This window comes from Peromyscus californicus, unplaced genomic scaffold (assembly GCF_007827085.1).
Source record: "Peromyscus californicus insignis strain IS unplaced genomic scaffold, ASM782708v3 Scaffold_17__1_contigs__length_78620276, whole genome shotgun sequence".
In the NCBI taxonomy this organism is placed as follows: domain Eukaryota; kingdom Metazoa; phylum Chordata; class Mammalia; order Rodentia; family Cricetidae; genus Peromyscus; species Peromyscus californicus.
The window spans coordinates 66311192-66333500 of record NW_026294469.1 but is presented as its reverse complement, the minus strand read 5'-3'; the positions used below and the strand labels follow the sequence as shown (position 1 = coordinate 66333500).

The 22309-nt window shown below is 40.0% G+C and overlaps 1 protein-coding gene across 4 annotated transcripts in view; it reads left to right on the top strand.

The window, feature by feature from the left end:
* Positions 1–22309, top strand: part of Ark2n (arkadia (RNF111) N-terminal like PKA signaling regulator 2N) — an 87225-nt gene that overhangs the window by 19305 nt on the left and 45611 nt on the right. For all 4 annotated transcript variants that reach the window (XM_052742619.1, XM_052742618.1, XM_052742622.1 and 1 more), the window contains exon 2: positions 21454–22238. In XM_052742619.1, coding sequence (XP_052598579.1) covers positions 21524–22238 — 715 coding nt within the window. In that variant the 5' untranslated portion in view covers positions 21454–21523. The remainder of the gene's footprint in view (positions 1–21453; positions 22239–22309) is intronic.

Here is a 22309-nt window from a genome sequence, read left to right as displayed (position 1 = left end):
CCCCTCTTCCCATTTCCCTAATCAGATCACTTGTACCCTGCTCTTCCCCTCTTTATTGCTCCTCAGTCTTCAATCCTGGCAGTGGCCCCATTTTACTTACCTGGTTTCTGCAGTTACTTTAAGCTTACGTGCTCACATCTGAAGATTTGGAGCTGGGAGCCTCCAGTGAGAGAGAACATGTGATGTTTGTCTTTCTGGGTCTGGCTTTCCTCGCTCAATATGATCTTTTCTAGTTCCATCCATTTATTTGCAAAGTTCACGATTTCATTTTTCTTTACAGCTAGTAACAAATGATAGGGCTTTTATCCATAGTGTGTGTGTGTGTGTGTGTGTGTGTGTGTGTGTGTGTGTGTATATATATATATATATACACACCACACTTTAATTATCGATTTACCGGTTGGAAGACAATTAGGTTCTTTCTGTTTCCTGGCTATTGTGAACAGAGCAGCAATGAACATAACTGAGCAAGCATCTGGAGTAGGATGTTGAGTCCTTTGGGCATATGTGAAGGAGTGGTATAGCTGGGTCATATGGTAGATTTATGTGTAGCTTTTTGAGAATTTTCCACATGAATTTCGATAGTAGATACACCAGTGTGCAATCTCACTGACAGGAAATGAGAGTTTTCTTTTCCTAGCATCCTCTCCAGCATATAGAATATAGTATTCTTTCAAAGGAGATTGATAAAAGTCCTATCATTTGGTATATGAAACTACTTAAAACAGCACGTGTGTTATTTGGCCCAGTTGTATGTTGCAAGGGAATAAAATTACCTCACCTCTAAGGCTTTTTCTCCCTTCAATTTCTGTTGACAGGGAAAATTTCATATGCTCTTAGTGAACAGAAGCTTTCTTATTTTATCAGTAAACCTTGACTCTCTAAAGATTTTGAGTCTTTTTTAAAACTAGAAATCCATTTTTAGTTTATACGTTTTGTATAAGACATTGCAGTTGGAATTCATAAGTTACCTAATGCTAGAGCATACATATGAAGCCGTAGGGTAAGCTAATTGGTTTATATAGATCCTGTTGAGATATTAGTTGCTTGTTTTTCTTTCGGTTTTAGGGTGATGATTAAAGTAAGTAGTTGTAGCAGTGCTAGCAATTAGAATGCCTATTCTGTGGAGAAAATCTTGCCTTAAAGTATCTTGTTTATTTAATTAAATTAATTAATTTGTTATAGTCCTGGAGATAGAACCCAGGTCTGTGTGTGTGTGTGTGTGTGTGTGTGTGTTTGTGTGTGTGTGATCTACATCTTGATCTAGATCTGATCTACATCTTGTCCTAGGAAATTTAAAGGGCTGTGCTTTTGTCGGCTTACAACATCAATTTGTGGTTTCAACTGAAAAGTCTTTTTGGCAGCAATAAACTTGTAACATCAAATGACTTCAGTTTGTATTTTGTCACAAGGGTAAAGGGCAGCACAGTTTATTTGTTTTTAGCAGAAATGCACTGTCATTATAGTGGTGTGAATGATTATGATTGCTTATAAAGCTATACAGTTGAAAAGGTAAGGTAAGACAAGCTGAGTGCTCAGTGGGTTCATACATCGCTGTACCTCCTTTTCTCTTTTCTTCCCTTCTCGTCTTTTTGCCTCTCTCTCTCTCTCTCTCTCTCTCTCTCTCTCTCTCTCTCTCTCTCTCTCTTTCGACAGGATCTTACTGTATAGCCTAGACTGGCCTGGAACTCACTGTAGTCTAATAAATTCAGAGGGCTGGGATTACAGGTGTGTGCCACCACATTTCATCCATATATTTGTTTATTGGGGGTTGTATTCTTGTACTATTCCATACATACTCAAGTTGGTTATTTTTCCACCACTTAGTTTATCCTTTCGACAGTCTACTTTTGTCATCTAAAGAATGTTCTTCAAGCCCTTTTTTTTCCTCTTTGAAAGAACTTTCCAGATCTCTCTTGAAACCTTGTTTGAGTAACTCTCAAATCTGATTTATTGAAGCCACTATTATCTCTTTTAAGAAAAACTTTTTAAAAAATACTTATTTTATTTAACTTTATGTGTATGTGTGTGCCTGAGTATAAGTTTTTGTATCACATGTGTGCCTGGCCCCTGAAGAGGCCAAAAGAGACATCAGAGCCTCTGGAAGTGGAGTTACGGATGGTTCTGAGCTGTTACATGAGTACTGAGAACTGAATCTGGGACTTCTACAAGAGCAGTAAGCACTTTTAACTGCTGAGCCATCTCTCCAGCCCCATCACTTCTGGATAGCTTAAGTAATTGATTTGCTAGAGGCAGCAAGAGATGTAACTCAAATTATCAGCTTTGTTGCTTGAAGAAGTCTTCTCAGGGATCTCCACTTAAGTATTGCCTGAATCTTGACTTAGATCTCAGAGAAAACTTTGAAGATGAATCAGAATGAAGCAAAGTTGGGGTTTATTGAGAAAAGAACAGTATACTCCCAAGGGGTGGATTAGGGTTCTCAGTGTTTTTGTGAAATGTTGAGTGTGTGTGTGAGTGTGTGATTTTGAAATTACATATTTCAAAGGATACAGCGTGTAAGTGTTTTAGTGCTGAGCATTGTGGTACATGCCTTAATTACAGCATTTGGGAGGCGTAGACTGTAAAATAAAATCTCTTTGAGTTTGAGGTCAGCCTGATCTACATAGCAAGTTCCAGGCCAGCCAAGGCTATATGGTCTTTTTTTTTTCTTTTTTTTTCTCCCCCCTAAGCAGTTTATGGTATACCTTGTACAAGTTTATAAAAAGGAAGAGTTAGTTCTGGTACGATTTAAAACAAACAAACAAAAAGCTAAGAGAGGGGATGGAGAAATGGTTCAGTGGTTAAGAACACTGATTACTGTTCCAGAGGACCTGGGTTCAATTCCCAGACCCACATGGTGGCTCAGAACTATCTGTAACTCCAGTTCCAGGGGATCTAACATCCTCTTCTATCTTCTGTGGGCACTGCATACATGTAGTACATAGACATACATGTAGGTGAATACTCATACAAAATAAATCTAAAAAAAGATGATTTTTTTCTTAAAAAATTTTCTTTATTTAACTATACATAGGTCACCAGGTTGTTAAGACATATTTTATGATTGTAAGCATGATTCATCATCATGTATGAGATTTTCTTAGGAAAAAAATAGCCTTACAGATGAGAAAGAATTTTTTTTGAACTTGAAGATTTTATTTTTGTGTATGTTTGTGTCTGTGCTTGTATATGTCACATGTATATGGGTGCCCAAGGAGGCCAGGAGAGAAGGTGTTGGGTCCCCTGAGCCAAGCCACTTGGGTGCTGGAAACTCAACTTGGGTCCTCTGGAAGAGTGGTGCTTTTAATTGATGAGCGATCTCTCCAGCTTAAGAAAGCCTTAACCTTGGTTTGTCAGCTATTTTAACACTCTAGTTTGAGATCTGTCTTGGGAAGGGAATATTGTTTCTACAGAAGCAGTCTTCCCAGTCATTTTTGTTAGTTGTGTTGAAATTTTTGACTCTAAGCCATCAAGAAATGCAAGCTAGATTGGCAGAGTTAGTGTTGATGTGAGAGTGAGTGGAACGATGGAAGGAGGAAGGAGATCCCCTCTTGTTGCTGTGAGAGAAGCAATTTAAGGAAGGAAGGAAGGATTTATTTGGGCTCCAAGTTTGAGAAGGTACAATCCATCATGGTGGGGAAGACATGATGGCTGGAGCATAGGGCTCCTCCTGTCTTGGAAGATGAGGAAGCAGAGAGCCCCATTAGAAAGTTGGATAGAGCGATAATCCTCAGAGGCTCATTCTCAGTGACCCATCTTGCCAACACCGCCAGCTGGGAACAAACTGTTCAAATGCATGAGCCTGTGAAGGACATTCTCATTCAAACCATAACACCATGTCACCTTTACCTCTATCTATCCTGCTTCAATCCATATATTAGACACTAAATATAAATTCAGAATTATTCTTGAGTATCGAAGATACTTAATACATACCCTTATTTAGATACTCGCAGTGTAGTAGAAGAGTGTCTTAAGTCACCAAAGACAACTGTAATAAGAGAAAACATTTGATTGATGACTTGCTTATGGTTTCAGAGGTTTAGTCCATAAGCATCATGTCAGGAAGTGTGGCTGCATGCAGGCAGGTGCTGGAGCAGTATCTGAGAGCTATGTCCTGATCCATAGGCAGAGAGGGACTCTGGGCTTGGCATGGACTTTTGAAACTTCAAAGTGCACCACCAGCAACACACTTCCTCAAACAAGGCCATACCTCCTAATCCTCCTAATCCTTGGGACTCTTAGATATCTACCTACCTCTGCCTCCTGAGTGCCAGGATTAAAGACATGTTCATACCCAGTCCTTTTTACTTATATTTATTTGTTTATTATACTTTATTGTTTTTGAGATTATAATTACAATATTTCTCCTTTCCCCTTCTCTTCAAACCTCTCCTTGCTTTCTTTCAAATTCATGACTTCTTTTTCTATTTTTATTGCATGCATATATATGTATATACATATATATTTCTAAATAATAACCTCAGTCTGTATAGTGTTATTTTTATTTATGTTTTCAACTGTCTTATATAGCCCATTCTCTTGAGTTTCTCTACCTGCTGAGTAATGGGATTATAGAGGTGTGCTAGATAACTATAATTTTCATGTATTTGACATTTGTTTGAATTATAAACCTAACATTAGAATGACATAATTACTTCTTTATACATTTTCAAGTATTTTGTGTGTATGTGTGTATGTGCATGCATATGCCATGGCATTAGAGATTAGAAGACTGCCTGTGGGAGTTGGTTCTCCTGTCTACTATGTAGATTTGGGTTTTGAACTCAGGTCATTAGGCTTTATCGTAAGAGACTTCACCCATTGATCCATCTCTCTGGCCCCTTTCCTTTATTTTAAAGGGAAGATAAAAACTAAGAAAGTATGTAGATTCCTTTGGTTCACCCAGCACATTCTCCAGTGTTTGTTGTCATTATTCATTTTTTAAAGTTCAAGCATAGGGTCATATCACTTTCTTTGGGTCTGAAGATCCTTTTGGACTTCTTGTTTTCATTTTGAAAGAATAGTTTTGTTGGAATTAGAGTTCTTGGTTGTCAATTTTCTACCCAGCACTTGGAATGTATGGGTCTACTCCTTCTGGCTTCTGTTTCAAAGAAGAAATCAAGATGAAATAAGGTTCCTTTGCATTTGATGGGTTACTTTAGCTGATCTGAGTATTTTTCTTTTGCAGCTGAAGTTTTCCTGGTCCCGCCTGGCTCCCGTGGTCCCGTGGTCCCACGGTCCCGCAGCCACTCAGACCCAAATGAACACACAGAGGCTTATATTAATTACAAACTGTATGGCCTCATGGCTCAGGCTTCTCACTAGCTAGCTCTTACATCTTAAATTAACCCATTTCTATAAATCTATACTTTGTCATGTGGCTCATGGCTTACTAGTATCTTTACGTCTTGCTTCTCATGGCGGCAGTAGCTGGCAGCATCTCCTGCTCTGTCTTTCCCTTCCTCTCCCTAGCTAGAATGTCCCACCTAACCTTATTCTGCCTCATCATTAGCCAAACAGCTTTATTTATCAACCAATCAGAGCAACACATATTCACAGCATACAGAATGACATCACCCATCATTCTTTTGTCCTTTACTTACCTATGATGTGAATATGTGGATCACTGTGCATGTATCTTACTTTTTTTTTTTTTTTGAACTTCTTAGATTTTTTTAAAAAATCAAATTTAGAGTATATGTGAATTGTTACTTTTCCTTCTCCTCCTCCTCCTCCTCCTCCTCCTCCTCCTCCTCCTCCTCTTCCTCCTCCTCCTCCTCCTCCTCTTTCTTCTTTTGAGACAGAGTTTCTCTGTGTAGCTTTGGAGCCTGTCATGGAACTCACTCTGTAGACCAGGCTGGCCTCAAACTCACAGAGATCCACCTGCCTCTACCTCCTGAGTGCTGGGATTAAAGGCGTGCATTGTCACCACCCGGCTTTTTTGTTTGTTTTTTTGAGACAGGGTGTTGTGTGGCTTAGTCTGGCCTTGAACTTGCTTTGTAGCTGAGACAGACATTGAACTGATTCTGCATCTACCTTCCAAGTACTGGGATTACAGATGAGTGCTACACTGGCTTTTGGGATATTTTTTTTTCCAATTTTTTTTCTTGTGTCTTACTCTTTTTTGAGGATTACTATTAAATATATAATGGTATTTGTTATTTTGTCCATTCTATAAATCTTCAAAGTGCTATTTGTTTTTCTTTTTTCTTCTTTTTAAAAAGTTTTTAAAAATGTGTGTGTGTGTGTGTGTGTGTGTGTGTGTGTGTGTGTGTGTGTGTTTTGCTGAGAATTGAGATCAGGGTTTTGTTTTGTGCATGCTAGGTAAGCTCTCTTTATCACTGAGATTACACACCCAGTCCCTTCCTTAAGTGTTTTGAACATATTTAAAATAGTTCCTTTGAAGTCTTTGCTAAGTCAGACATCTGAGAATTTTTCCCAGTGACTACTTTTTTCTCCTGTGTATGAGTCACAGTTTCTTGTTTCTTTTGGAAGTCTTAATTTTTTTTTCGTTGAAATTGGACATCTCAGACAAAATATTGTTCCAGTTTTGAATTTTGATTTTTGTCCTTTTGAAGATGTTACACTTTCTTTGTTTAGATAACAGATCTGTGAAATGTCTTCACTCCAGTGTATAACTAGCTACTAGTTACTGCTCAATATTATTATTTCTTCTTCTTCTTCTTCTTCTTCTTCTTCTTCTTCTTCTTCTTCTTCTTCTTCTTCTAATTTTAAGCTTTTTAGTGGTTGCTTTTGTCATTTCTGATATTGCTTACTGATCTATAACCTGTGACTAGACAGTGGTTGTACATATAGATCTGAGGCTAATAAAACTTCATTTTCTCCTAGTAGAGAATATCTCCTAGAGTAGATGTGGGAGTACATTTTAAAGCCGAAGCCTTTTCAAAATATATCCACCACTTTTATTTTCTAAAATGCTTTGACAGTATAGCTCAGTATCTTCTGTTTTAGTTACCTTTCTGTTGCAGTGATAAAATACCATGACCAAAAGCACTTAAGAAGAAAAGATTTTTAATTTTAGCTTATGGTTCTAGAGGGATAAAGTTTAATCTTGGTGGAGAAGGCAGGGCGTGTTAGCAGAAGCAGAAAACTAGTTGATCACATTTGTATCTATATAAAAACAAGAAGCAAAGGGGTTGGGGTGGGTACTGGTGGGGGTTGGGGAGAGAGAAACAGTAAATTGGGACAAGGCTATAAACCTTCAAAGGCCACCCCCATTGCATACTTCTGCTAGCAAGATTCCATTTCCTAAAGTTACATAAACTCTCTAAACCCCACTACCAACTGGGGATCCAGGGAGAGGAGGGAGGGTTGTTTCTCACACAAACTACCACATCAACCAAGAATATGCTCGATACATGTACAACCATATCTTTATACTACTAGAGCCCTTGGGTACTCTGTTGCCTGCTAAGATTGTCATTTGCTCTTGTAATGCCTGGATATAGGTGTGTTCTATTATTACACATTGTGGTCAGTGCTTGTTCCACATTGACAGAATCTACTCAGCTTGCAGATAGCCACAGGCAAGAATGTTAACTCCTGTTGTCAACAAAAATTGAGAAGTTTTCAAGCACCAACACTTTTTGTATGCTTTTGTTGGATTTCCAGAGAACTGAAATGGTTATTGTTTTGCTTTGCTTTATAGTAATTTTTTTTGGTAACCCTAAAACTTGCCTATAGGCAGAAAGCCTGTGTAAGACAGAGATCAGATGCTGTCCTTTGTTACTGTCCACCTGAGCTCCCAAGACCTACTTGTCCCATACTCTCTCTTCCCTCTAGGGCAGTGGTTCTCAACCTTCCTAATGCTATGACTCTTTAATACAGTTCCTCATGTGGTGACCCCAACCATGAAATTATTTCATTGCTACTTCATAATTGTAATTTTGCTACTGTTATGAATCATAATGTAAATATCTGTTATTGAGGATATCTGATATATAACCCAAAAAGGGTCAAAACCCACAGGTAGAGAACCACTGCTCTAGGATTACAGATGAACAATATTGCTGTGCCTTGTTTTTACATAGATTTTAGGGATCTGAACTCAGGTTCTCATGTTTGTGCAGCAAGCACTCCCCCACCCCAACCTGGCCTTTTTTATTTCTTTGCTTTGTTTTTGAGATATCGTATGTAGCCTAAGATGGCCTGGAGTTCATAGTATTCCTTCCTCAGTCTCCTAAGTGCTGGGATTACATACTTGAGCCACCATACTTGTCCCTATCAATACTTTTAAATCTTTGTATACTCATAAACTTCATACTTCCACTTATAGATAATTGTTCCCCTAACATTTTAGTAAAAATTCCCTTGCTTTAAAAGAAATTGTAGTGTGCAACTAAATGTCTACACACAATGTGTCATTTTGCATGGTTTTGAGCTTTATATACTTTGGACACCTTTTCTCTTGAGTTCTCTTACCATTGTTTCTAAAATTTACTCACATTAATATAGTTGCTCTTAATTTGTTTCCACTTGATATACTTCTTTTAACTTTTTAGTACTACATTTATTTATTGTGACTCTGTGTGTGTGTGTGTGTGTGTGTGTGTGTGTGTATGCTTGTGCATGTGTGCTTGTATGCTTGTATGCTTGCAAGTGTTTGCAAGTACACGCATACATTTCATAGTGCTGATGCAGGAGTCAAAGGACAACTTTGGGAAGTCAGTTTTCTACCTTATGAGTCCTGGGGATTGAACTCATGTTGTCAGGCTTTGAAGCAAAAAGAGTGCTCTTATCTTTTGAGCCATTTTGCTAGCCCAGTGCTTCTTCAGTGTAATGTACCATAATTTGTGTTTTTTAACAAAACAATTGTGGCCAGGTGGTGGTGGTGCACGCCTTTAATCCCAACACTCGGCAGGCAGAGGCAGATGAATCTCTGTGAGTTCGAGGCCAGCCTGGTCTACAGATCGAGTTCCAGGTCAGCTGGGTCTACACAGAGAAACCCTGTCTGGAAAAACAACAACAACAACAACAACAACAAAAAACCAAACAAACAAAAAAACCAAACCAAACTAAAACAGTTGTGTTGTCAACATAACTTGTGCATGGGTTTCTCTTTTCCAAGCTAATCTCAAATTCCCTGTATAGCTGATGATGACCTTGAACTTTTTAATTTTTCCTTCCACTTCCTTAGTGTTGGGATCAGAGGTCCTCCTGGTTTGTGTGGTGTTGGGGATTTGTGTGTGCTAGAAAAATGACACACATTCTTACTAACAGAGTACATCCACAACCCATGTGTACAGATTTCTCTAGGGAGCGCTTTCCAAGTTTCAGGCTGCCATCAGTTGTGAAATCAGTTTACTGAGTCATGATCAGCATTAGTTTTATTTTATATACACACATTAGGAATAAGTAAAGATTTATTTTATGTGTATGTGTGATTTGCCTGCATATGTCTGTCCATCATGTGTTTGCAGTGCTTGAGGAGGTCAAAAGAGAGGGTCAGATTCCCTGGAACTAGAGTTAGAGATGGTTGGGGTCCTCTGCAAGAGGAGCAAGTGTTGTTAACTATTAAGCCATTTTTCCAGCCCCAAGAAGAAATACACCTTGAGTGTATTAAATGTTAGAGTGAGTTTTTATTACAAGGACTTGTTTTAGGGGTTGGCATTAGTCATTGGTGCCGTGCACTTAGGTAGGTTTCCTGTTCAAATGCCTTATGTGGGTAGACTACAGTGGGTTTTGAGGAAGTCTTTGCATTGTCCCTATCATAAGTACACAGCTATGAGGGCTATTCTTTTAAGGTTTTCACAAGTAATTACATTTTTGACAATTCAAACTGCCATACCGCATACCCCTTCCTTTGTGTGTTACATATGTGTCTATGGAGGCTAGAGAACAACCTCCAATGTTATCAGGTTCTGTCCACCTTTCTATTTGTTTCACTGTAGGGTTTCTTTTCCTGCTGGCCAGGAACTCACCAAGTAGGGTAGACTGGCTGGCCTGTGAACCACCAGGGATCTTCTCGGTTCTGCCTACCAATGCGGGCATTATAAGCACATGTCATCAACATGGCAGGCTTTTTTTTTTTTTTTTTTTTTTTTTTTTTAAATAAAGTATATGGGTTCTAGGGTTCTAGGGATTGAACTCAGGTCTGTGTTTGCAAGGCAAGTACTTTACCAACTGAGCCATTTTCAGATAGGGTCTCACAGAGCTCAGGCTGACCTCAAATTCTGAACTTGTAATTCCTCCTGCTTCCACCTCCCAAGTACTGGGATTACAGCATGTGTTACCACACTACTACATTTCCCTCGTTATGGATATCCTTGTTTAAAAACATTGCTTATCTCAAATTAGCTTTGTTTGTTCTTAGTAGATAGGACAGACCTATTCTGGTTTGTCTTACCACATGGGAAGAAAATGACTAGCAACAAGGAGTTGCTAAAATTTTAGTTTTAGTTGATAATAAAATCATGCATAGCAGTGCTGGAGATAAGTGGATTCGGTAGTTAACATCATTTACGCTTACTCATTACTGCGTTCCGCTCCTAGCATCCACATTGGGTGGCCCTCTTTCTTTTAAGAGGACTGCATACATGGTGTGCACATAAACTCACACAGATGAATACACATATATACACATAAACAGTAACATCTTGAAACAAACAAACAAACAAACAAACAAACAGACCACCTGAGTAGTTTACTCACATTTGCTCAGCAAGGTTGACAGAAAGAGAGACTTTCAGGATTTCTTTTTTCTTTTTTCCTCTGTGTGTGTGTGTGTGTGTGTGTGTGTGTGTGTGTGTATGACTTAGGTGTGTATGCCATGTTGCACAGATAGAGGTCAGAGGACAGCTTTTGGGAGTTGGTTCTTTCCATTTGTGGTTCCAGGGATGAAACTCAGGTCATTGGGTATGCTTGACAAGTGTTTGTTTTTTTTTTTTAACCCATTGAGCCAAGCTTTCAACGTTTCATTCTCAGATTCAGTTTTGTCTGTCCTACAGGTTTGGCTGCTTATTATCTCAAAGCATTGGGTCAGCATTATTCTGTTAGTACGTGAGTGTGTGTGTGTGTGTGTGTGTGTGTGTGTGTGTGTGTGTGTGTGTCTGTCTGTCTGTCTGTCTCTATCTATCTATCTATCTAGTGTCTGCATTCACATTTGTTTTCATGTATGTATATGAGTGCACACGTGCCACAGTGAGCATATGGTCAGAGGACAACTTGCAGCAGTTGGTTTTCTTTCAAATATGGGTCCTGGGAGTTGAACTCAGGTTTTTGGGCTTCGTTGTAAGTGCCTTTACCCACTGGAGATAGATGGCTGACCTCTGGTACTTATATTTCTTCAGAAACTTGACAGGCAGCAGCAGATCCAAAATTTAAAAAGGATAATACAGAGCAAAATTAAGAGTATCTGATAGTCCCAGTTTTCAAAACTATTTGGTTTCTAAAAATCCAGGCTTCAAAGCAACCAGTTAAACAAATGACCAAGGAAACTGGGGTGAGACTGGTAAACATGGCTTATTCCCTTGTCATTTATAATTGGGTCTCAGCTTCCCCACAGAAGTTTGTTGAAGTAGAGCATGCAGTATCAGCAATATCATAGACTTCTTGTTTAGCCAGTTAATAATCATGAAATGTTCTATTGTTCAGAACCACTCTAGCAAGTGAATTTAATGGGTGCTTCTATGCAGTATTACCCTTGGTAGTGCAGTTTGAAGGGTTTCTGAAGTAGCAAATGGGGTCCTTACCAGGTCTTCCTTAGTAGCTAGCTACACCATACTATGGTACCGAAAATTCTGGAATCTCATGTTCTACCAGGTAACTCATTTTGACCCATTGATGTACATGATTGTCCCCAGTGACTGGATATACTATTCCCCGACAACAAAGTGAAGTATCCTGTGAAAGAACACGGCAGCCAATTGTGGTGCACGCCTTTAATCCTAGCATTCAAGAGGTAGAGGGAGGTGGATCTCTGAGGGTTTGAGGCCATTCTGGTCTACATGGTCAGTTCCAAGCCAGCCAAAATTACATAGAGAGACCCTGTATCAAGGGGGTGGGGGTGGGAAGTTGAGGTAGTAAATAGAAAAATTTTATTTATGTTTATATTTAAGACTTTTTTTTTGGTTTTTCGAGACAGGGTTTCTCTGTGTAGCTTTGCGCCTTTCCTGGATCTCACTCTGTAGACCAGGCTGGCCTCGAACTCACAGAGATCCGCCTGGCTCTGCCTCCCGAGTGCTGGGATTAAAGGCGTGCGCCACCACCGCCCAACAAGACATATTTTTAGTGTATACACAGGGTGTGTGTGTGCGTGTGCGCCTGCAGAAGCCAGAAGAGGGCATTAGATCTTCTGGCGCTTACTTAGAGGAGGTTGTGGTGATGTGGAACCAAACTCTAGTCTTTTCAAAGAGCAGCAAGTACTTTTTTTTTTTTTAAGGATTACTTGTTTATTTAAAGTTTTTTTTTTTCATTTTACATGCTGCCCACTGTTCCCCCTCCCTCCTCCTCTCCTGCTCCCCCTGCACCTCCTGCCCCCCCCCCCCATCCACTCTTCATAGTGGGTAAGGCTTCCCTTGGGTATTCAACATAGGCTGGCATACCAAGTTGGGGCAGGCCCAAGCCCCTCCCCTCTGCATCAAGCCTGAGTAAGGCATGACACCATAGGGAATGGGCTCTCAAAAAGCCAGTTCATGTACTTGGGATGTGTCCTGGTCCGATTGCCAGGGGACTCACAGACAGATCAAGTCACACATCTGTCACCCTCATTCAAGGGGCCTAGTGTGGTCCCATGCAGGCTCCCCAGCTGTCAATCCAGAGTCTGTGGGCTCCCACTAGCTTGGATCAGCTGTCTCTGTTTTTTTTCCCCATCACGATCTTGTTCCCTCTTGCTCTTATAGTCCCTCCTTCCTTTCTTCAACTGAACTCCAGGAACTTGCCCAAGTGCTTGGCTGTGGGTCTCTGCATCTGCTTCCATCAGTCACTGGATGTAGGTTCTATGATGACAATTAGGCTAGTCACTGATCTGAGTATAGGGGAAGGTTAGTTCAAGTACCCTCTCCACAATGAAGCACTCTGTAGCTTGAGTTTTCCTGCCTGGCCCACAGTCAGGACAAATCTCTGTCACCCGCCAGTCGCACAGCCACTTAGACCCGACCAAGTAAACACAGAGACTTATATTGGTTACAAACTGTATGGCCGTGGCAGGCTTCTTGCTAACTGTTCTTACAGCTTAAATTAATCCATTTCTATAAATCTATATCTTGCCACATGGCTCGTGGCTTACCGGCATCTTCACATGCTGTTTCTCATTATGGCGGCTGGCAGTGTCTCTCTGACTCAGCCTTTCACTTTCCAGCTTTATTCTCCTCCTTGTCCCGCCTACACTTCCTGCCTAGCCAACGGCCAATCAGTGTTTTATTGACCAATCAGCAACACATTTGCCATACAGAACATCCCACAGCAGCACTCTTAACTACTGAGCCATCTTTCTAGCTCCTTATCTTTTGAGATGGTCTTTTATGTATCCCCAGGCTCGCCTCCAAAATTCATCCTACCTCAGCCTCCTGAGTATTGGGATTACATGTTGGGATTACAGGCATGAGCTACCACACCTGGCAAGATTTTAGAAATGAATAGGTGAATGGACATGTGAATCAATGTGTAAATGAATGAATGGGCTAATGAGAGTCAAAGAACAGTCAATTTTGTCTGGTCATAGGGAGAATGAGCTGTAATAGCCACACAGGAAAAGGCTGCCTTTAGTTTGATGGGAAGAGCATCATAGATGAGATTGCCCTTCTAACAAGAATGAAGGTGTGTGTTTATACTCATTGTACATTATAAACATTAACCCAGAAGGTTAAGGGCCTTTATCCCATTGAAATGATGTAAATCCCACTGTATACTTTTTAAAAATCACATTTATTTATGTGTGTGTGTGTGTGTGTGGTGGTGGTGGTGGTGGCATGCACATGCCATGGTATGTGTGTGGAGGTCAGAGACACATTATAGGAGTCAGTTCTCTCCTTCTTGCATGTGAGTCCAGGAATAGAACCCAGGTTGTCAGACTTTGCTTGCTGCAAGTGCATTTTTCAGCCGAGCCATCTCTCTTGTCCTAACACTTTTAAATTTAATTATTTATTAACTTGGTGTGTGTGTGTATGTGTGTGTGTGTGTGTGTGTGTGTGTGTGTGTGTGTGTGTGTGTACTACACGCATATGGAGGTCAGAGGACAAGGAGTTCTATCTACTGTATGGATCCTGGGGATCAAACTCAGGTTGTCAGCGGCAGAAAATATTAAAATCATTTTCTACTTTCACCTATTTGGTTATCCCTACCAAGAAAAATCTACTTTTTGGGCAGGGGAAAGCCCATGAGACCTCTGCCCTATACTAAGAACTACAGGCAACTAAGGAACACTGAGAGCAGGAGAAATAGTCTTCCCCAGGGAGGAGCCCACCAATTGGTTATTCAGTACCAAATGGACAGCCCTGAAAACATGCATAAAAGTAAAAGTAACACTATACAGACTGAGCAGGTTATATTTATGTATTTAGGAACACACGCACACGCACACGCACACACACACACGCACACACACACACGCACACACACGCACACACACAGAACAGTTGATGAACAAAGAGGCCATTGATTTGAATGAGAGCAAGGAGGGAAATATGGGAAGGTCTGGAGGGAGGAAAGGGAAGGGGGAAATGCTATAATTCTATTATAAACTCAAATATAATTTAAAAATGATAATTTGTTTTTTTTGCATGATTAAACTTTATGTATGATATCTTTTCTGTTGTGTTTAGAGAACTTTATTTTAATTCCATTATAAAGAATTTTTTCATAGCTTGGATTTCTGGTGACTTTTTTAGCCCCAACTCTGTGATTAATTAGAAGGAAATTATATCCTAGAGCAATGATGGTTCTCAATCTGTGGGTTGCAACCCCTTGAGGGTTGAATGACTCTTTCACAGGGGTCGCCTAAGACCATTGGAAAACACAAATATTTGCATTCCAGTTCATAACAGTAGCAAAATTACAGGTATGAAGTAACAGTGAAGATAATTTTATAGTTGGGAGTCACCACAGAATGAAGAACGTGTACTAAAGGGTTGCAGCATTAGGAAGGTTGACCACTGTTCTAGGGGGAAGCTTCATAGAATTTATTGATGCAAAATGACCCAAATGATAGAGTGTTGTGTCCAGAAAAAAAAGCACTACACTTTCAGAAGACTTATGTTAGAGCTTTGAGAGATATTTATTGTATATGAATCAAAATTTGACAGGTACAGAACTGTAGATGTAACCAACCGTCTTATTAAATAAGAAACACAGAGCCAATTCAGAGAAGAAAGCCAAGAGGTCAGAGCTAAGAGCCTTACCCTTCCTGCTTCAGCCAAGAGAGCTCTCTGAAGAGGGGCCTACTTCCTGTGTGTATGTCTTTATATAGTCTAGCTGTTCTGCCTTCTCATTGGTTGTAAACCCAAACACATGACTGCCTCTGTAGAGACTTCCAGGTCTTCTATGGTTGGTATTGAGATTAAAGGCGTGTGTCTCCAATGCTGGCTGTATCTTTTTACACACAGAGATCTACCTAGCTCTGTCTACCAAATGCTGGGATTAAAGGCATGCGCCACCACCGCCATGCTCTTGCTATGGCTCTAATAGCTCTGACCCCCGGGGCAACTTTATTTATTAATATACAATGAAAATCACATTTCAGTACAAATAAAATACTACCATACAGAACTGCATATAATAATATCTTCTATTCCTTCCCCCTCTTTTTCCTCTCAAGGTAGATGGTGACTACCTTTGTTAATAAGGATTATTATAGAGATTATGTGTCCTGTAGACAAAATTATAAATACCGTTGCTTGTACTTAAACAGATAGTATAATTATTTCTTTGTTCATTTAAGGTTTGTGTGTGTTATATGGACGTATTCATGTTGGCATGTGCATGTGTGCACATGTGTATGGAAGCCAGAGGTTGATGTTAGTTGTCTTCCTGGATCAATCACTCTTCACCTTGTTTTTTTGAGACAGGGTCTCTCACTCAACCTAGAGCTCATGGATTTTGCCAGGCTGGTTGGCCAGTGAACTCAACCTGCCTGCTTCCTACTACCCTCAAGCACTGGGGTATAAATGTGTGCAGTCCAAACTCAGGTCCTCATGTGTGTACAGCAGGTACTTTACCAACTGAGTCACCTTTCAGCCTCCTCATTTAATTTTTGTTCATGAGAGGTGTCTCGTGTCATTTTATATAAAGAACCCTTTCCTTCTCAGTGCCCACATTGTTTGGAAATACCTTGATGAGCTCACTGGTTCTGTTTATGGTTAATGCCAGTCGTTTGTGATTGATTTGGGAAATATTACAGTGATTTTAACCACAGTATTGTTGACATTTTTAGGCAGCTGTAATGAACTCTTATTTACAACTTAAGTTTAAGGATCTTGAAATGCAAGCTAATTGATTGATATATAATATTGAAAATAATATTGTTAGTTTCTTACAAAGAAAGTAGTTCAGATTCATTTGTGCTACCCAAATAACATATTCTCTGAAGAAATAAGAGTCTTGGTCATTTTAACTAAGTAGTTAGTCAATTTTTTGGATTTTAGCTTTTTATTGAACATATTGCAGAAGAGTTTAGTCAAAAGTCCGTAGCTGGACTAGAGAGATGGCTCATTAGTTAAGTGTAGCAAGTCTTTATCTGTCCTGCTAGCCAGCTCCCAAATCACAACATGAAGACTTATTATCTTATCAATTTATGAAAGCTCAGCTGATAGTTTAGGCTTGTTTCTAGCTAGCTCTTATAACTTAAATTAACCCATTTCTATTAATCTATGTGCTACCCTGAGGCTTGTTTATCTCATCTACATACTTACTGTCCATCCTGCTTTTCTGCTTCCTCCATGTCTCCTCTCATCTCCAACCTTCTTCCCAGTTCTTTCTGCCCCCCCCCAATCCTGCCTAGCCATTGACCATTCAGCTTTTTATTAAACCAGTCAGAGTGACACATCTTCACAATGTGCAAAAAGATTATTCCACAACAGTTAAGAACACTTGTTCTTGCAGAGGATGTGGGTTTGGTTCCCAGCATCCAAATTGGGCAACTATAACTAATAACCCCAGTTATAAGCTTTTTCTGGCCCCCAGGAACACCTGTATACATACGTGTGGTGCACAACATACACTCAGGCATAGGTACAGGCACATGCACATAAAATAAAACAAGTAAATCTTAAAAAGAAACAACAGCAGCAAAAACAAACTAAAGCCCATGTCATTATCAATGTCTCTGGGTTCTTTTTTCTTTCTTTCCTTTTTTTTTTAAAGTTTGTTTTTATGTGTGTGTGTGTGTGTGTGTGTGTGAGAGAGAGAGAGAGAGAGAGAGAGAGAGAGAGAGAGAGAGAGAGAGAGAGAGAGAGAGAGAGAGAGAGAGAGACTGAGACAGAGACACAGAGGCACAAGGACAGACAGAGACATAAAGATAGAGACATAGAGAGAGAATAGGAATATGAGAATGTATGCCACATGTATGTATGTGCTTGAAGAGGCCAGAGAAAGGCATTGGGTCCTCTACAGCTGGAGCTACAGGCCATTGTGAGCTGCCCAATATGAGTGCTGGGAGCTGAATGAACTCAGGTCCTGGAAGAGCATCAAGTGTTCTTAACCACTGAGCCTTCTCTCCTCAGCTGCCACTTACTCTCTTGATTCTTGTTTCTGGCTTTCTTTTGTTCTGATGGCAGCAGTGGACAGGGTTCCAGGTAGCGTGACATCAGCTGCATGAGAAGGTCCAGCAGCCCCTATGTTGCACATGAGACTCCTGGTACTGACATTGGCTGAGACTTTGCAAATAAGTCAGACCAAAAAGTTCAAAATTTACACCAACTGCTTTAATGGGAGCATTGATGTTCCCTGTACAGGTCACCTCATCTTACAGGATGAAAGCAGAGTAGATGCAGACAAACATGGAGATAAGCCATGGTGGACAGTGGGGATGGTGCTGAGGAGACTGCTATTGCTGGGTGATGTGCTAGTTAATCTCTTGATGGAATGAGGCCCTCATCCAATGCAGCTTTAGCTTCTTTAGAAGACTGTACACCTTGGCAACATTGAAGAAAGAGGCAATAAATTATTTTCAGTCTGATGCTACATTGTAATACTTTGAAAAGATCTAGTGCTTCCTTCTTTCAAAATAAGACTTTGATGTGTTTGCTTTATTATTGACATTACTTTTATTTTAGTATTTTTAGATATTTCACTTTAAAGAAAAAAATCTTTATTCTAGAGTGTATGAATGTATTCTCAACAGAAGAATCAGTTGAGATATTCTCTCTCTCTGTCTCTCTGTCTGTCTCTCTCTCTCTCAGCAAAGTCTGGCTGGCATTGATCTTGTTATGTATCAAGGATAATCTTGAATTTTTGTGTCTCCTCCTACACTTCCTGAGTGTTAGAATTACACACATTCTTAACCATGCCTTGTTTGTGTAGTGCTTGGAATTGAACCCTGGGGCTTTTGCAAACACCAATCCCACCAACTCCCACCTAAGTTTTTTCTAAGTGTATTTATTTATTTATTTGAGGTTAGGGGTATATACATGTGCTCAGTGTGTATGTAGTGGCCAAAGAACAACTTACAGGTGTCTTTTCCACCCTGTGAATCCCAGGGACTGAACCCAGGTCAAAAGGCTAGGTGGCAAGTGCCTTTGCCTTTATATTACCCATTGAGCCACCTTGCCAGCCCCAACTCTTGCTTCTTTTACTTTTATCAGAAAAATTTGGCTTATTTTTTTATTCCAGGGGTATTTTATATAAACATACAAATATTTTATGTTGTTAGCATACTTTATTTGTGACACTCTGTTTATTGGTTTAGCCTATACTCCCTCTGTTGGCTTTCAGCAGCGTTACATTTCTTTTAGAACTGTTAAATATCTATGCTTATTTTCATTTAGTTAAAAAATTAGTTGTAATACATATTTGTTTATGGAGTAGGCTATACAAGAGTATCTCAAATTAGTAAATGCTCTAGTAGGAATATTTTAGTCTTCCTGAGTTTGTTAAGGAAACTATCACAATGTCCATTTTATTAGCGAACAGGGCTATGCAAAGCAAAAAAAAAAAAAGTACATAAAAATGATGGTTCTAATGTTTAGAGCAATAAAAGGCTTTTTCTGGTATTGTCTGTTTTTTTTTTTTTGTCATAAAATGAACTGATACTTGGTAGACGAAAGTAATGGAGAAGCTGTATTATACCTTACCAGCATACCATCATGATTAACGTTTGCACTAGTGGCCTATGGGGACATCATGGTCCTTGCCTTCTGTATTCTATGTACAAGTGAGGGAGTGGCTTTCCTTGCTCCTTCTTAGCATTCTCTGGAAAACCATCAATGAACTTTTTGATGGAAAAGGTACAGACTTGTGGTTAAAGGTTGTATTCTGCTCACGATTAATCAGAGCTGTGTCCTTCATGGTGGTGGTGAGGACATTGGGGGCTCAATACAGCATATAAGGTGTAAAACGTATAGAGAGTTTTTCTAAAACCTGAACCTAGTCGGAGAATTTCCTGGGTTCACAAAGTAACTGAACTGTATGTAGTGGCTATTGCTTTTGAAACAAAACATCAGACACGAGACTCAGTCAGTAGATGGACTGAGAGAACAGCAGAATTTGGCCTTTGAGACAGGCTCTCAATGTGTAGCTTAGGCTGATGTCCAACTTTCAGTCCAAATTCAGCCTTGCAAGAGCCATCTTACACGGATATGCTACCATGCCCAGATGGCCTTGTTTCTTAATCCTCCTTTGGGGTAGCTTCTGTTGAGGGGAATGCAAACAGGTTTGATGCATATAATTACTTTGGTTCCTCATTTACCAAAAGCATGTAGTTTGATTTTTTTTTTTTTTTTAAAGGAAGCAGTGAGGAGATAGATAGTTCATTCAGAAGACCTGACTTTGATACCTAGGACCTGTGTTAAAAAGTCAGGTGCTGGGGTGGCAAAGATAGGCTTCCCTACAACTCACTGGCCAGCCAGTGTAGTGGAATTGTCCATCTCCAGGCCAGTAAGGGATCCTGTTTCACAAAACAGGCGGATGGCTTTTGAGGAATGACACAGGAGATTTTCATCTGCCCCCACATCTGCCTACACACACACACACACACATACACACACACACACACACACACACACACACACACACACACACACACACCAGTATAAAAAAAACACACCACCAATCCCTTAATAATCAATCCATGAGAGTACATTAGATAGTTCTCCCTTTTACATCTCCTCTTTCTTTAGGGAATTGAGTATAAAACTGTCATTTCAGTTACAGTGATTCCCAGGCTACTGCTGTGTTTGATGGTACTAGGGCATTAAACATGTTAGACAAACACTCTACTACTAAGCTACATACCAGCCCTTTCCCCCTTTATATGTATATATTTTTTGAAAGATTTATTTCTTATGTGTAGAAATATTTGCCTGAATATATATAATACATACATACATACATACATACATGCATGCATACATACACACACACACCAGATGCCCTGGAACTGGAGTTACAGAAAGGAGCAGCTGTGTAGATTCTGGGAGCCAAACCAAGATATGCTGCGAGAGCAGCAAGTATTCTTAACCACTGAGCCATCTTTCTGCCCCCTTTGTTTTCATTTTGAGACAGGGTCTCGAAAGTTGTCCAAGTAGGTCTTAACTTGGAGATCCTCATACTTCAGCCTCTCAAGTAGCTGGAATTATAGGCCTGTGCTACCATGTCAGATTACTCCTCCTTGTTTTTTGGTTTTTGTTTTTTCTTTTTTGATATAGGGTCTCATGTATCCCAGGGTGGCCTGAAATTCACTGTGGATGACCTTGAACTCCTAATTTTTCTGCCTCTGCCTCTATAGTGCTGAAATCACAGGCATGTACCATCATGTCTAATTCTAGGTAGTGGTGAAGATTGAACCCCAGCTTCATATATGCGAGGCAAACACTCTATCAACTGAACTACACTTCCAGCCCCAGAGTAGTTGTATTTTAAATCATTCTTTTCATTTATACTAAAGCCAAGTATACATTAATTATATTAAAGGTTTTCAAAGATTTCTTTCTTGAGTCTTTTAAGTCTTTCTTATTTTGGTGCAGGGCTTCAGGTACCCTAAACAAGCACTGTGTGCTACACTACTTTCCCAACTCTATCTAAAGTTCTAAACTTAACTCTTTGGTTACTTACTGTAATTACAGCAATAGGGGATTAATGTTCTGTTTTTAGTAGATAAGACTGCTAGGATTGTGATGCTGTAAAATCTTGTGATTCTGACTGCCAGTCAAGCAGAGTATGGGTACATAATATCTTAAAGGTCTGCCTAAGTAGTAACTTTTGCCACTCAGAAAAATCGCATACTGTATAGGTTAAATAATCTTCCATTTCTAGTCATTGACTTTGTGTGTTTTCATACAGGCTGCTTTCCTGTTGCATCTTTGATATCGTTTCCTAGACTCTGCTCCATGATTTAATTTGGAATTCTGAAATGAAGATGGAGGAGACAGTGGGAAAAGTAGAAGAACTCATTGAGTCTGCAGCCCCACCAAAAACCTCCGAACAAGAGACGGTCAAGGAGGAAGATGGTTCTGTAGAACTGGAATCTCAAGTTCCGAAGGATGGTGTAGCTGACTCTGCAGTTCTTTCTTCAATGCCCTGTTTGTTGATGGAACTGAGAAGGGACTCTTCGGAATCTCAGTTAGCATCCACAGAGAGTGACAAGCCCACAACTGGCCGAGTCTATGAGAGTGACTCCTCTAATCATTGCATGCTTTCCCCTTCCTCTAGTGGTCACTTGGCTGATTCAGATACGTTGTCTTCTGTAGAGGAGAATGAGCCCTCTCAAGCAGAAACAACAGTAGAAGGAGATACTTCAGGAGTGCCTGGTGCCACTGTTGGGCGCAAGTCCAGGAGGTCCCGTTCTGAAAGTGAAACATCTACTATGGCTGCCAAGAAAAACCGGCAATCCAGTGATAAGCAGAATGGCCGAGTCACCAAGGTTAAAGGTCATCGGAGCCAAAAGCACAAGGAAAGGATCAGACTACTAAGGCAGAAAAGGGAGGCTGCTGCAAGAAAGAAGTACAACTTGCTGCAGGACAGTAGTACCAGTGATAGTGACCTGACTTGTGACTCAAGCACGAGCTCATCAGATGATGATGAAGAGGTTTCAGGGAGCAGCAAGACAATCACTGCAGAGATACCAGGTAGAGGATGTTTTTTAAACTGACTGTAAAGCACTTGATGGCTTTTCTCAGCTGTCAGACTCAGTTAGATG